The 16,444-nt window shown below is 40.5% G+C and overlaps 1 protein-coding gene across 1 annotated transcript; it reads right to left on the bottom strand.

Annotated features, from left to right (window-relative positions):
• Positions 1-1,841: 1,841 nt before the first annotated feature.
• LOC140120641 (dysbindin-like) lies at positions 1,842-15,135 on the bottom strand. Its single transcript, XM_072139602.1, has 4 exons — positions 15,011-15,135; positions 14,352-14,487; positions 7,088-7,225; positions 1,842-2,600 (listed from the first exon to the last, which is right to left on the bottom strand). The coding sequence occupies exons 1-4, from the start codon at positions 15,026-15,028 to the stop codon at positions 2,401-2,403; spliced, it is 492 nt and encodes a 163-aa protein (XP_071995703.1). The 5' UTR covers positions 15,029-15,135; the 3' UTR covers positions 1,842-2,400.
• Positions 15,136-16,444: the final 1,309 nt, after the last annotated feature.

The following is a 16,444-nucleotide window of genomic DNA, read 5'->3' as shown; positions in this document are numbered from 1 at the left end:
TCACACTATGGGGGTCATTTACTAAGGGCCCGAATCACGTTTTTACAGCGATTTACCCGAATATTTCCGTTTTGCACCGATTTTCCATTAATTGCCCCGGGATTTTGGCACACGCAATCGGATTGTGGCGCATCGGCATGCACGCAACGGAAACCGGGGGATCGTGGCCGTATAAAAACCCGACGGATTTGGAAAAACCGCCGCATTTAAAAAAAAGTGTCGCTGGACACGCGCTTACCTGCACTCGGCCCGGCTTGGTGAAGTTCAGTGACACCTGGTGGACGTTGGAGGAACTACCTTAGTGAATTACCAGTAGACCCGAATCCTCCACACAGAACGCGCCGCTGGATCGTGAATGGACCGGGTAAGTAAATGTGCCCCTATATGTCACCAACATGTTAACACTTTTTGTTAAAGGAAATCAACCAATTAAAAAAAACCAACAAAAATACCTAGAAATACTCACCTCCCCCAGGATCACCTTGAAAAATAATGCAATAAGGAAATATGAAGTACACTTCAAACTGTGATTTAAAAATTTTTTTTTGGCATATTATACTAATATTGCTATTAGAAGATCTAATAATTACAGTATCAAGAAGTCACCTGTCATAGTGGTCGCTGCGGAAATCCGGCCACTACATGGTCCAGGATTCAAAGACTGACCACAGTTGTGGAAGCCTTATCTAGAGAACTGGTGTCTTGATTCTCTCTCATCTAGAATAGTTCCCTATGAGGCTCAATTTATCTCTGTGGAATTATCCAAAAGAATCCATGTCCACTGCAAAACTATTGCTGACAGTCCCATCAAACTGCATGTGTCGCCTACACATGGAGGGACTCCCGTTCTCATTTTTGATGGTGTCCCAGCAGCTGGATCACCATTGCCTGAGAAAGTATCTATTATACACTGGAATACTGATAACATAACTGAAATGATAAAGTCCACATTACTGTATATACCTGTAATGTCCCAGCGGACGGGCCCTACTAAATTACACACCTAGTTAGCCTCCTGTGATTGGTTGGAGAGACTTTGGCAAGCTCTCTTATGCCACCTTCAAGCTCATTGCTTCTTTAGGGGTGAGTTATCCCTTTAAGAGCCATTATCCCCATCAATGACCTTCTCGGCTATTCTATGTTAATACTTTGCTGCCATCTGAAATTATTAAAATATTGTAATATTCCTGACGTATAACAGGCTGTGATTGATTGGCAGCCCAGAGCGTCTAAACAGTAAAAGTCTATAAAGATTGGCCAGCTGTGCCCTAGACAAAACCAATCTACAGCTCTGCTAGCCCTTTGAAGGACAGCGCTCATAGCCAGCCTGTTACCTGCTGCTGTGCATTTCGTCTCCCAATAAAGGAACCGTTAGTTGATTCAAGAACTCTGCTTGCTGTCTGTGTGTTTCTGGCCTGCTGCTTCCATCTCACACTTGCCTCTTCCCATCTACTGGGGACAACTCACCTACACTACAAGTGCCCCAGGGTGAAACCTACATAGCTACACTGCACCCCCTCTTCTTGCCGGCCCAGATGGATGCGGACGAAGCCTAATCTAGGACCAAGGCTCCCGTGACACCTGCAGCCTAGCCGCCATCAAGCCAGCCACTGCAATCCTAGGCTACTAGCCTGCAGCTGTCTTTGCATATGGGTGGTGCCTGGTGGGGATTTTAGTACTAGATACAAGTGAAAATTCTCTGTAATTCTATTTCTCTTGAAGTATTTCATCATGTTGAATGATAAAGCAGTTTTTCAGCGCATATTCATTTCTTACTCATAGGAGAGATTATTCTAATATTACAGCTATTGTACAAATAATCTGGGTTCACACAATTCTTCTTTTACAAATTGCATTTATTTTGTAAGTAACACAGTATAGAAAGCTGAAGGCTGTGCTAAAACAGTAATCTATACCTGTAGTAAGCTGATCTCTCAGGACCGCCACCCAGCATCACCAGAACTTTCACTAGGGGGCACCATAAGGAAATTTTAATCTCTGACATAATCACTGGAGGATTATGATCATGTTACCGCTTCATCTGACTTCACATGGCGAGGACGGAAATAGAAGGATGTTACACTTTTGTTCCAATCAACATTCTCTTCCTAGAACATGATTATTAATAGACGTAGGCCCCTGAAAAGGGCAGCCTGAGCTTAATACCAACCAACCAAGTGTGGATAAATATACTGTGAAAAAAGACTGGAATGCATTAAAAACCTATATAAATACAGCATTGTGCAGAGCTAGCTGCCTATGAATGCCCATCTTACACAACAGCGGATCCCATACGACCCCAATAACAATTCACTCTTTACCTCATTTACAATCTAACCCAGGAGAAAAGCCATAGTGGCCACTGGCGAGTACCATAGTCTTTTCAGAGGAGGCTGCAGGCTATTGTGCTTCGGACAAGGGCGTCTTGTTGTGGTCGCTGCTTTCAGAATCCAGATTGAGGATGTGTTCTTTGGATTGCTCATCCCCAGTTTCCTCTTTCCCTTTATTAGCGTAACCATTGTCATGTGCCGGGCCCTGCTGGCTGGGACTAGGTGAAAATGGGAAGTGAAGTCTAAAATAGTCAATTCCTTGGAAGTCGCCTGAAACAGAAGTAAAAAACAAAATACAAATTATACACTTCACAACCATATAATATCATCTGCACTGTAGTTTAGTGGTTGTCACTGCTTTATTTCCATCCTGGAGCTAGGGGTGGAGATCTTCTTAGTTTTGGATGAGCTCCAGTGTCTGGGTTGGTTTCTTATCATAGTTCAAAATTTGTATTTATGGTACTTCACTGGCTATATACATTCCCTGTGGGTTTCCTGATTCCTAAAACAGTAAGTTCTAAACCTCCGATTAAAATATGGAAACCACATTATGCAGATACCAGTTACTGAATTGCTAAGTTTAGATGAATACATGATCTGCCCCACCGAAATTTCTATGAATATTAAGATCAAATTTTAAGAAATTTGATAAAAATTCACAACAATAAATTCAGAAAAGAATCTTTCAATTCCATCTAGTAATCACTATAGTTATAGCAAAACATATAATTATATATCCTAGTATTATATAAGATTTAAAGGAAATATCATTAAATATCAATATCTGAAATCTCTGTTTTAATAAACACTGGTATTCCCAATTAAAATAAAAAGCTATTCTAGAGCATCTTGTATTTTTCCTCTAAGGCCTCTTGCCCAAGAACTGTGTTGAAAATCGCACGACTTTGCTCATGCGATTTTGATCAAATTTTGGTCAAAGTGTATTCAGAGTTTTTCATGGTTCAGTCCGAGTGCGATGCAACAATGCGTTTTTTGTAGCACAAAATCTTCTTTCTCCTGTGTCAGATTCTCTCTGCTCTCAGCTACTTGCTGGAAACTCACCCAGGAAAAACTGACCGCAATAGGGTGATCCTAGTGCGGTCAATTTTTATTGTCACGCACGTATAGACTTAAATATGCATTTTTTCCCCCTGACTCGCATCAAAGTACAGGCAGTCCCTGGGTTACGTACAAGATAGGTTCTTTAGGTTTGTTCTTACGTTAAATTTGTATGTAAGTCGGAACTGTATATTTTAGAATTGCAGCTCCAGAAAAAATAAATTAAGTCCCAGTGACAATTGTATTTTCAAAATTTTTAGCTGTAATGGGAACAAGGATTATCAATAAAGTTTCATTACAGACACCTTACAGCTGATTATTGCAGTCTGGAACTATAGTAAAGCATCCATAGAGCTTCATCAGAGGTCAAAGTGGGCAGAGGGGTTCATCTGTAAATAGGGGTGATCTGTAAGTCGGGTGTCCTTAAGTAGGGAACTGTCTGTAGGACATGCCCTACTTCTGACACATCGCAAAGCAGACGGACAGTGAGAAAAAATGTTTGATGTTTGCATAGATCTAAATAACAGCTATGTTTCAGAGTTTTGTGTGAGTCGAATGCGGTGATGAACACATTGGACTCGCACTAAAAAGTCCTGCTAGTAAATGTATGAATAAATTGACATCTGGTTGTTACTAGTAGGGGGTTGTATCCTGCACGGTCTGATATGTCCAGTCAATGCTTCCAGTGCAAAACTCTCCAGAGACATCTCCCTCACTTTATCCAATAAAACATATCATGGTCATGCTCACACTCTTTAGGTCAAGAGTAGGCGGACCATTTAGTCAGGTAGTGAGAAATATCTGTCACCTTACCAGGTCCTACAGGTAAGGGCAACCCGCAGGACTATTATACTCATTTCGATATAATATGCAAGTCCAATAAACTGCAGATTCCATAATTCATACTATAGTGATCAGCGTAGAAATGTTGCAACCGCTGAAAATTAAAGGAAATCTACCACCAGAATCAAGGCTTGTAAACCAAGCAAACTTACAGCCCCCTTCTGGTACCCCCTCTTCTTTTAGCTTCTTATGTCCTTGTTTTTTTAAAAAAAAAAAGGCTTTACAATTATGCAAATTAGCCTGAGAGGCTCAAGGCTGGATTAACAGTTATGGAGCAGGAGCTCCTCGGACTCATTTGCATAATTTTTAAAAGCCTTTTTAAGTTAAAACAAGGGCATAAGAAGCTAAAAGAAGAGCAGATCCTGCCATAGGGGAAACATATCAGTATGTTAGCGTGCTTGGTTTACAATCCTTCATCCTGGTGGTAGATTTCCTTTAAATCCTGGAGAGATGACAAGTGCCTCTCATGCTGCATAATTCCATCATCTTGCATATATAAAATACCTGCCCCGTAATCTCATTACAAGAATATAGACATTATACATCCACATAGTGGAAGCAGCAGGCGCCCAAGTATTCAGAAGTATATAGAATATATATGTATACACAGAAGAATATATCAGGACGGTACAGTGTACTTAGCAGTGAGTGTCAGTGACAAGACATTACAACAGGGCCACAAAATGAACATTGTGAAATGGAAGATGCAAAAGTATGCAGAAAATAACGTATTCCCTTTAATGGATATTGACTATCAGTTTCCTAATAAGAAGTTCCTTCTTTTATTATAACTCTACATTTGGAGATCACAGAAATATAGACTTATAAAACGTATGCAAATTACCCATGGTAATACGCTGGCTACATCACCCAAGCGCCTCAAGGAGCCTCATATTTTAATTTATGCTGTTGGGGGGCCGGACCGCTAGAGCTATGGGGGGAGGGGAATATGCTGATTGCAGCATATAGAGTTATAATAAAAGAAGTCCTAAGGAGCAATGTTAGTTGTCCTTTAACCCCTTACCGACGTGTGACGTATCAAAATATAAAAGAGGTTTTTCCCGGCGTTTAACCCCATAATGGAAAATAGCGCCCAAAGTAAAAAAGGCCACGTTTTTGCCATTTTAAAATATAGAAAAAATTCTATAAAAAGTGATCGAAATGCCGTACAGTTCTTAATATGTTAGCATTCAAATGTCATCAAAAGTCGCAAAAACTGACACCATCCACAGCTCCGTACACCGAAGTATGAAAAAGTTATTTTTGCCATAAAATGTCAAAATGAATATTTTTTTTTTTTTTTTATACAGGAGGTTTTAATTTTTGTAAGTGTATGAAAACAATAGGTTGTGTCTGATATTGCACCTCTTTTCCGTTCAGTGATGAACACGTTTCTACAGTGGCTTCCACCGTTCTCTTCTTATCGGATTGCTCCATCACCTCTAATGTTAGATATAGGATAATGTAGGATAAAAATAAGTTCCTGCTGTAACATAACCAGGTCATGACTAGTGGCCGTAGGTGGATAGTTCATGTGGTGAGACTGTCAGTAAGTAAAGTTTGCAGCAAATGCTTTGTTAGCTAGGAAGCTTTCATCATCATCTTATGAATTTCAGTGAATATCATTGTATTTATGGGTTGGGTGCATGAGATGTGGCAGGTGGAGGAAGTGCTGTACTTGTGGAGCAAAGAGATCTGTGCTCATAGTGTACTCAAGGTGTGTCTGTAGTACTGTACTCCTCATGATCATCACATTTACCCCGTCATCTATGTTGCATTATAACTGTACAGTGAATTCCTTGTTTTAAAAAAATACCTCACTTTTGGATATCGGATGTACCCTTGCTCCACTTCATAATGGCCCAAACTAAGCATTTCCTCTGGAATGAATGCACAACACGCTTTATATTTTGGTTTTAAAATGGGCAAAGCTTCATTTTAATCACAAGACTAAAATAATCTCAGTTAAGATCTCCAGCTGTCTGAGATACAGCAACTAGACGAACAGCAAGATGTGGCCGGCCATTCTAGCAGAGCCATTACACTTCAACCGCACCAAGGAAGATCTTTGCTCTGGTCCTTCACCATCATGGTCACCAATGCATGACACTACTATTTAGACCTCCTTCAGGCTGACCACTCACACCTCAGCCATTTCACCACCATGAGATGTTACATTCAAGGGGGCCCAGGGCAACCCAAACCACCAAACAAATTTATATTGAGAAGGTTCTTCACCCACATGTACACAAGAGCCATTTCAGGACATTTAAATGTCCTCTCAAAGTTCCTGAAACCAAATATTGAAAGCAGGCAGAAGGGACGCATCCTCCATTCCTCAAGAATCTTGATTCGAGTACGACATGTAGAAAGAGAATTCCCGATTTGTGGGGGATTTAAATTCATGCAGCCAAGGGCCCATGGCAGTCTTAATCCGCCCCTGTGTATTAGTTAAAACAAATCCTTCAATAACATCCCTGACACTTTCACCTGATTCTCCCACCCAAAGCCATGACCCCCTTTGCATGTTGCTCCTTGAAGTGTTGTGGGAAACTGATAGTAGCTGTCCTTTAAAGGGAATGCATTATTTTCTGCAATTTTTGCATCTTCCATTTCACAATGTTCATGTAAAAAAGTCCAGCTGCAATACCAGCCGCAATCTGTGGACAAGAGTGGCCCTATTTTTTAGAAAAAGCAGCAATGTTTTTCTAACCATGGACAATCCCTTCTAATTTTTATTCTTTGCAATATAATGAACTTAACTGTAGACAAAATCCCTGGCTGTTACATGGTATTGTATAGTATATACACCCACAACTGCTATTATGAAGAATGGTGCTGTGTATAATACTGACCGGGAGTAACCATTGGGCTCAGAGGGTCTTCTGACGGCAGAAATGTATCACTGGGCTCCAGTTCACTAATGTCCAGTGGTTCAGACAATTCCACTGAATCAATATTCACCTCCATTGATGATACACTGTCCAGTGGAGCTGCAAAAGAGAATACAGCTTTATACATTCAGAAAATATGATTGATATATATATATATATATATATATATATATATATATATATATATATATATATATATATATATAAATAATAAATCCAGGGCAATCTTTGTAGAAGTTTATGCATTTCTAATCGGATGCTTCCTCAAGGATCTAGCTCAACTCTTGTCACATCAGTGTCTCGGGACAGTTGAATACAGAGACACTCTGTTCCTCTGCTACTGCTGTGTGGAGCAGGGCCGACAGGCGCAATGTGATGATGTAATCTCACCTTCAGAGCTACACACAGCAGGAGAGGAGAGAGCAGGAGAGCAGCTGCTGGGGAATGGGGAGAGCTGAGTATCTGTGTTTCTTGTTCATTAAGCAGCAACAAGGAAGAATGGTGGTGAGGAGCCACAATATCAGAGGGAGCAACCGGGGGGTTAGCATATGAGGGGATGCTACTGGAGGGGGGGGGGGGAAGCAATAAGATGGAGCTTTAATATGCAGGGGAGATGGCGGACACTATATCCGGGGAGTGGCTGGGGGGATATAATGTGAGGGCCAACTAGGGCGGTGTCATAATAAGAAAGCTTTAATATGAGGGAGAGCCAGGGGAAACAATATTAGGGAGTCTACAACGTGAGGAGGAGGAGGGGCCCCAATGTGGGGGGAAGATAGAGGGCACTAAGGGGGAAACTATACTGTGTGGAGCTAGAGTAAAGTGTGGAGCAAAAGGCACCGCTTAGGGGAAAAAATGTGGACCTCTTTTGTCCCTCTTACTGCTACAAAAGATTTATCCCCCACATTCTAGAACGTATTTGTCAGTACCTGTCCAGCAACCACACAACCACAACCAGGCTTGGCGCTAGCTGTCAACTTGGGCGCATGAGATATGGCAGGTGGAGGAAGTGCTGAACTTGTGGAACAAAGACATCTGTGCTCATAGTGTGCTCAAGGTGTGTCTGTAGTACTGTACTCCTCATGATCATCACATTTACCCCGTCATCTATGTTGCATTATAACTGTACAGTGAATTCCTTGTTTTAAAAAAATACCTCACTTTTGGATATCATATGGACCCTTGCTCCACTTCATAATGACCCAAACTAAGCATTTCCTCTGGAATAAATGCACAACACGCTTTATATTTTTGTGTTAAAATGGGCAAAGCTTCAAGACTGGCGAACTCATCCTGTGACTTCCCTGCGGGCTAAGGCCCTGCCTACAGCAGATAAACCACCCTGACAAGGGCGAACCCACTATCAGGAACCTATCTGACTGTCCCTGAGTGACCCTACAAGATGACAAGGAAGACTTACTTCGTCTGACAGCTGCTGGATGGTGGAGCGGACAGGTAACCGGAATACAGATATAGGTCGGTGTTCACACTGGTGCAAAGAAACCGACACAAGACTGAGACAGGAAAGTGGGGTCACACTAGGGGATAAAGGATACTGAGGGACAAACAAAAGATACAGACAGACAAGCGGAGTCAAACAAACGGGTCCAAACCAAGATGGCGGCAAATGTACAGAGTCTAATAGAAAATAGAATGGTCAGTAGGCAAAGCCGAAGTCAGTACACAGAAAGGCAAGAAATGTAATGGCAAGAGCACTAGATACACAGTTCAGACTGAATAACTGAATAAGGTCTGATGGGAGTAGGCAGGTATATAAGGCAGTTCCCGGTTGCCTCCAGCAGCACACTGGAGGAACTGTCAATCAGGCTAGTACCCCTTGCTGGGCAGGGCTGAAATGCAAGGAGCATTTAATCCAAGCCACAGTTCACACACAAATTAACGCCACCTATTCTGCCAACTGCGGATAGAAGGACGTTTTAGCACGGACGTTACAGTATTACTGCAAAAACATCAGACTGTTCCCAAGCTTCAAACTCTTAAAGTTTGCAAAAACGCGTCCAGACTTCACCACCATGTGAGCAAATTCTACATCCAACTTATTTTTCCCACTTCAGTTTATAAAATGAAAGCTGAGCTCTGATTGGTTGGCATACGTAACTAAAACAGTTTTGCTCTCAAACAGTTTTGAGGTTCACAACTCTGTTTATATGTGAAACTATACGTAACATATTCATTTCAGTGGAGAAAAAATAAAATATAAATTAAATTGAATCGTAAAACATCCTAAAATGAAATATGAAAAAAGAAAAGGTTTTTCTCATGTTTATTTGCAAGTGGCACAGGATCTAAGTGAGTCACAGTTTTCATATTCTTCAGGTTAAAGGGGTTTTCCCGTTCTAAAAAAGTTAACTTTTATTCTGCACAAAATGCTAAATTTGCATTAGAAGGAGTAGTAAACTTTAAAGTTTCAGTTCCCTTATTTGTCTTCACTGTTAAGTTATCATCATACATCATCAGGGTCTGAACAACGGCCAACTCAGGGTTTTTCGCCTCATTTCTCGCTCTCCAACTTCAAAAATCCATAACTTTTTCATTTTTCCGTGTACAGACCTGTGTGAGGGCTTATTTTGTGCGTAACAAATTTTACTTTCCCGTAATGTTATTTATTTTAACATGCCATGTACTGCAAAGCTGAAAAAAAATTCCAAATGTGGAAAAATTGAAAAAAAACCGCACGTGCGTCACGTTCTTGTGGGCTCAGTTTTTACGACTTTCACTCTTCGCTCCAAATAACACGCCTACTTTATTCTTTGGTTCGGTGCAATCGCGGTGATACCAAATTTATACAGGTTTTATTGTGTTTTAATACATTTTCAAAAATTAAACGAATGTGTACAAAAAAGAAAAAAAAATTTTTGCCATCTTCTGACGCTAATAACTTTTTCATACTTTGGCGCACGGAGATGTGTGAGGGGTCATTTTTTGCGAAATGAGGCGACGTTTTCATTGCTACCATTTTGAGGTCTGTGCGACATTTTGATCATTTTTTATTTCATTTTTTATGTTATGTAAAAAGGTGTAAAAGTCGCATTTCGGACATTTGGGCGCCATTTCCCGCCTCGGAGGTCACCGCCGGCCGTAACCGTTTTTATATTTTGATAGATCGGGCATTTTGGGACGCGGCGATACCTAATATGTCTGTGATTTTTACTGTTTGTTATGTTTTATATCCGTTCTAGGGAAAGGGGGGTGATTTGAACTTTTAATATTTTATTAATTTTTTTTATTTTTTAAACTTTTTTTTTTCTTTTTTTTTTCACTATCTTTTAGACCATCTAGGGTACATTAACCCTAGATAGTCAGATCGCTGCTACCATATACTGCAATACTTCTGTATTGCAATATATGGCATTTTTGCAGCACATTCATTACAATGAGCCACTGGCTCATTGTAACGAATATGCAGCTGCCAGATAGCCTCGTGTCAAAAGAAGACACGAGGCTACCATGGCAACTGATCGCCGCCCCCCGATGACGTTCGGGGGCGTGGCGATCGAAAAAAAGATGGCGGCGCCCACGCGCCGCCGTCTTTTAAACGCCGCCGGCGACTTTGCCGGCGGCGTTTAGGGGGTTAATAGCCGCGATCGGTGCAAGCACCGACCGCGGTTATTAGCGGTGGGGGTTTTGTGCAAAATGCAAAAACCCCCACCTCTGTATGAAGAGGACTCAGCCAGTGAGCCCTCTTCATACATCCCTTATACCTCTGCGCCGTAGAGCTACGGCGCAGAGCGTTAAGGGGTTAATACTGAACTTATTTACTGTAGAGCGACAAGTACTAGGAGACCAACAAAAGCAATGACAATTTATTCAGGGCTATAATTCATAGTCTACGTGGTGAGGTTATGGTAAAAAGTTGACTTTCTTCCAATCTTTGATGACTCCCTTACATGGCACCTGTACTATATGTCTCCATCCAAACAGAGGTCTCCAAAAAAAATACAACCTCAAGAAAGTGAGCAATATTCCTTTGACTTGAATACCAGTAAATTCAATTATGGATCTTCAGACAATATCCATAAAATGTTCCATAAATACTTTTTATGTACAGAATCACTGCATGTAAAACTCATGAATTTTCAGATATCCCTGGTGGGGCGTCTACAGGAACTTAGATGTGATATCTGCCTTACATACAGCAGATCTTATGTGTATTCATGAACCTCTGCAAAATAACATAGTGTATAAGTATTTCTATATTAACCTCAGGCACATACTGTATATTTACTGTTTTTAGCACAAGTTGAGATGCAGCACATTCCTTACATAATACATAACATTCTTCTGTATTTTTGCCTCTTTGTACTGGGCTAGTGGCAATATTAGGACTGGTACATCTTGTATCTAAATACCTGGTGTGACGTACAGGAATTTTACATGACATGTACAGTTTATGGCTACATGCACACTGCCGTTGCCCTCCGCACCGTAGCACGGCGGGCACACCGCAGCGCGCAGGGAGAAGAGGAGGAGGTGAGCGGTGCTCACCCCCGCCCCTCTCCATAGGAACACATGTCCTATCTTTTCTCGGGCTTTGGAGCAGCACGTGTGCGGCACCGTACCGCTCCCGTACCATGCTGTGAGCCCATAGAAGTGTATGGGGAACCTATATCGGCCGTACATACGTCGGCCGTATATATACGTCCCCCATACATGTGTGTGAATGCAGCCTAAGGCGGGGGGGCGTATATACTTCTATGGGCTCACGGCCCTGTACGGGAGGGGTACGGTGCAACACTCATCCCCTGCTCCTCTCTGCAGCGTCGATGTATGCCCGCCGTACTACAGTACGGCGGGTATACATCGTGTGAATGTAGCCTAAGTCAGTAAAAATTAAGGTTAAGTTCAGAGGTCAACACTTCCAGGAGCAACATGGTCATGGGTTTGGGAGGGAGAATCAGGTGAAAGTGGCAGGAATGTTATTGAAGGGCTCTTTTTAACTAATACACAGGGGCAGATTAAGACTGTCATGGGTCCTGGGCTGCATGAATATTAAACTCCCTACAAATAAGAAATTCTCTTTCTACATGTGGTATTAGAATTAAGATTATTGAGGGGTGAAGGATACATCCCTTCTGCCTGCTTTCAATGTTTGGTTTTAGGACCTTTGGAGGACCATTAAACGTCCTGAAATGGCTCTTGTGTACATGGGTTTTAAGTGCATGAACAGATGTATGAGAATTCCAGGGGTGAAGGTCCATCTCATTATAAATTTGGTTGGTGATTTGGGTTGTCCTGGACCCCCTAGAAGGCCTGGGCCCCTGGGCTAGTGCTTATATTATAGTCCACTACTCCTAATACAGAATGTAAAATCTCATGGTGGTGAATTAGCTGAGGTGTGAGTGGTAAACCTGAAGGAGGTCTAAATAGTAGTGTCATGCGTTGGTGACCATGATGGTGAAGGACCAGAGCAAAGATCTTCCTTAGTGCAGTTGAAGTATAATGGCTCTGCTAGAATGGTCGGCCACATCTTGCTGTTCATCTAGTTGCTGTATTTCAGACAGCTGGAGATCTTAACTGAGATTATTTTAGTCTTAAGATTTAAATCAAGCTTTGCCCATTTTAACACAAAAATATAAAGTGTGTTTATTTTTGTGCATTTATTCCAGAGGAAATGCTTAGTTTGGGTCATTATGAAGTGGAGCAAAGGGCCATCTCATATCCAAAAGTGAGGTATTTTTTAAAAAAAAGGGAATTCACTGTAGAGTTATTATGCAACAGAGATGACGGGGTAAATGTGATGATCATGAGGAGTACAGTACTACAGACACACCTTGAGCACACTATGAGCACAGATCTCTTTGCTCCACAAGTACAGCACTTCCTCCACCCGCCACATCTCATGCGCCCAACCCATAAATACAAAGCATTTGCTGCAAACTTTACTTACTGACAGTCTTACCACATGAACTATCCACCTACGGCCACCAGTCATAACCTGGTTATGTTACAGCAGGAACTTATTTTTATCCTATATTATCCTATATCTAACATTAGAGGTGACGGAGCAATCCGATAAGAAGAGAACGGTGGAAGCCACTGTAGAAAAGTGTTCATCACTGAATCTTATTAAGATAAAGGGTCTAATAAAATGAAATGCTTGGCCGTATCTGTCTCTTCCATGGACACACGCTTATATAGACATCTCTCCATTGAGTTGCCCCCTGGATAGAGTTTACGAGACCTTAATTTTCCTTGTGGGAGCACTTGTGATCTCTGGTTAGGTAATGTATAGATTCCTAAATCCAATGGGAGTTCCTTTCCATGATATATTGTTATAGATCCACCAAACATTAACTTGCACAGAACGAACTTTCCACATCTGAGTGCGTCTTATTGAGAATTCAGGCTTGTTCTTGCCTGCATTTCTTCAGCCTCCAGTAAAAATTTCTGCACATATCATCCTATTACTTGCGTTCACAGAACACTTTAAAAATTCCAGATCCCATTCCTGATCGCTGTTTATTTATTCAGTGCTACATGAGAGGTGTTCGGGAGATGCATTCTCTCCATTTTTCTTACATTAAGCAGTGTTGGAAAGGAGGTTCTGAATAGGTTATGTGTGCAAATGTGGAAAAACCTATAAGAAAATGTATCTATCCCATCAAGCTTTCTGTTGCTTGATAGAAAGATAGATAAATAGATAGATAGTTGGTTAGATAGATAAGATTGATGAGATAGATAGATTAGATAGATAGATAGATAGATAGTTGGTTAGATAGATAAGATTGATGAGATAGATAGATAGATAGATAGATTAGATAGATAGATGTGATATAGATAGATAGATAGATAGATAGATAGATAGATAGATAGATTAGATAGATTAGATAGATAGATGTGATATAGATAGATAGATAGATAGATAGATTAGATAGATAGATGTGATATAGATAGATAGATAGATAGATAGGTAAATAGATAGGCAGATAGATAGATAGATAGATAGATAGGTAAATAGATAGGCAGATAGATGAGTCAGACAGACAAATGGATAGTAAAAGGATAGGCAGATAGATCGATTGATAGATAGATAGTTGGACAGTTGGATATGAGATATGTTGATAGATACGTTCTAAAAAAAAATTTCTAGTTGAATGTGACAGTTCAAGAACAAGATGTGTAACCCTACAAGGCTACATGAGAGGAGTTTGCTAATCCTTTCCGGGTAGTATATCCCAGCCGCAGCCCAGGACCCTGCACTTACGTCTCCACCGCTCGTTCACCATGTGAATATGGGGGTAATACATGTCTACATCATGCGCCAGGACATCCTCAAAGAATCGCTGTCGATCTCTCAAGTGCTGCGAGCTGGAGCTCTGGCTCTGAAAGACAGGATGTCCCTGAAAACAGGGGAGAGATAGGGTCACAACAGGGTCACATTTTAAAGAAAGTTCTAGACGGTCTTAAACGTCAACCGTGATCCAAGTATCTATGACAAATAATACTTTCCATCATAGAAATAGAAATGATTAACAATGTCTTTTGATTGCTAGTCAATGCTGCCCTTATCCTGATGATTTTCCTTTTAGGGCAATAAAAGACTATAGTATATGTTCTCATCTGGAAAAAATTGTTCTTTCCATAGCAAAACGATCAGAACTATCTTTTGTGTCCAACTTTTCATGAACATCTCACAGTCTTTTAAATGTCTAAGTCATACAGGAAATGTGACTTATACAATAGCAAATGACAGCGGAAAATAAGATGAGTGTAAACTCTGGGAACACAGCTACTGCCTCGGTGTCCTGCCTGGGATTCACTAGGGTGCATGCAGCACCCTAATTCCTCTTATTGAGGAGTATGCAGCTGTATCATCCATATACAGGCGGTTATATAAGGATCATGTGTAATGAGAATACTGACCTGGGATCTGGCTGTCATGTCAGCGGCGGTGTGCAATGTGGGAGCTCCCTCCTCGTACACAAGTTGTCAGGAGTTCTCAGCACAATGTGAGCACAGAGCTGGGAGGGAACATTCACGTCTCATTACTCATCCTCAGAGAATGAAGTGCCACAGACACCGCTAACTATATATACAGATGTAACACAGCTACAAATGTCTCATTTAACTCTATGAAGCTCATTGTTGAACTTCACCTATTCGTGACATATAATAATAGGGTAGGCGCATATGAAGTTCTAAGTAAAACCCCTCCATGTGATACCATGATAATGCCTACCATATAGTGAATTTTCTCTTGCTACATCTCCGTTCTTAATGATTCAGTACATAGTAAAATTATGTTACCATTTTATTTTATAAAAATATTGTTATATGTCTTTACTGCCTTTACTGATTGCCAATCGCATGCTTTTGCATAGAAACACATATGTTATCTTAATTCAATCTGCTCAAAAACGCATGCGTTTTTTACCATTTACCATGCGTTTGGCTGCTTTGAACCTCTTTATCTATTGAGATAAAAAGGTGTAAAAAAGAAGCCAACGGTAAATGGTAAAAAACGGATGCGTTTTAAAAACGCATGCATTTTTAAAGGGACTGAAAACGCATGCTTAACCCCTTAACGCTGAAGCCACTTTTCACCTTCCTGACACGGCCCATTTTTTAAAATCTGACGTGTCTATTTAAGTGGTTATAACTTTGGAACACTTTAACATATCCAGTTGATTTTGAGATTGTTTTTTCGTGACACATTGTACTTCATGTTGGTCAAGAAATTTTATCAATATGTTTGGTATTTATTTATGAAATAAATGGAAATTTGCCCAAAATTTTGAAAAAAACTATGTTTTCAAAATTCAAAATTTTCTACTTTTTGGAAAGTTAGTCATATCACTAAAATAACTTGATAACTAACATTTTCCATATGTCTGCTTTAACTTGGCATCATTTTTCAAACATCTTTTCCTTTTTTTTAGGATGTTAGGAGGCTTATAACTTTAGGTGCAATTTTTCTGATTTTCACGAAAATCATCAAAACCTACTTTTGGAGGGTCAGTTTAGTTAGAAGTGACTTTATAAGGCCTACATGATAGAAAACCCCCACAAATGACACCATTTTAGAAACTACACCCCTCAAAATATTCAAAACAACCTTTGGGAATTTTGTTAACCCTTTGAGCGTTTCATGAGGGTGAAAGATAAATGAAAGTGAAATTACAGAAATGTAATTTTATCTTACAATAGATTCATTGAACACTAAAATTTGCAACTTCACAATGGGTTAAAAAGGAAAATGCATTTTACCATGTTTAAGGAAATTCCTCCTGAGCATGCCAATGCCCATTTTGTCACTGTACCCTTCTGTACGGGCACAGGGGGGCACTTGGAATGGAA

Source organism: Engystomops pustulosus, chromosome 3 (assembly GCF_040894005.1).
Source record: "Engystomops pustulosus chromosome 3, aEngPut4.maternal, whole genome shotgun sequence".
Taxonomy (NCBI): Eukaryota; Metazoa; Chordata; class Amphibia; order Anura; family Leptodactylidae; genus Engystomops; species Engystomops pustulosus.
Note: the sequence above shows the minus strand (reverse complement) of the source record. Positions and strands in the feature narration are given on the sequence as shown.

Excerpts from the sequence above, each read along its gene's own strand:
- LOC140120641 (XM_072139602.1), bottom strand. Across the intron at positions 7,226-14,351 it reads GGTGAACGAGCGGTGGAGAC|CTCCACTGGACAGTGTATCA; the intron begins GTAAGTGCAGGG and ends TCTCTTTTGCAG. Across the intron at positions 2,601-7,087 it reads GAGCCCAATGGTTACTCCCG|GCGACTTCCAAGGAATTGAC; the intron begins GTCAGTATTATA and ends CTTCTGTTTCAG.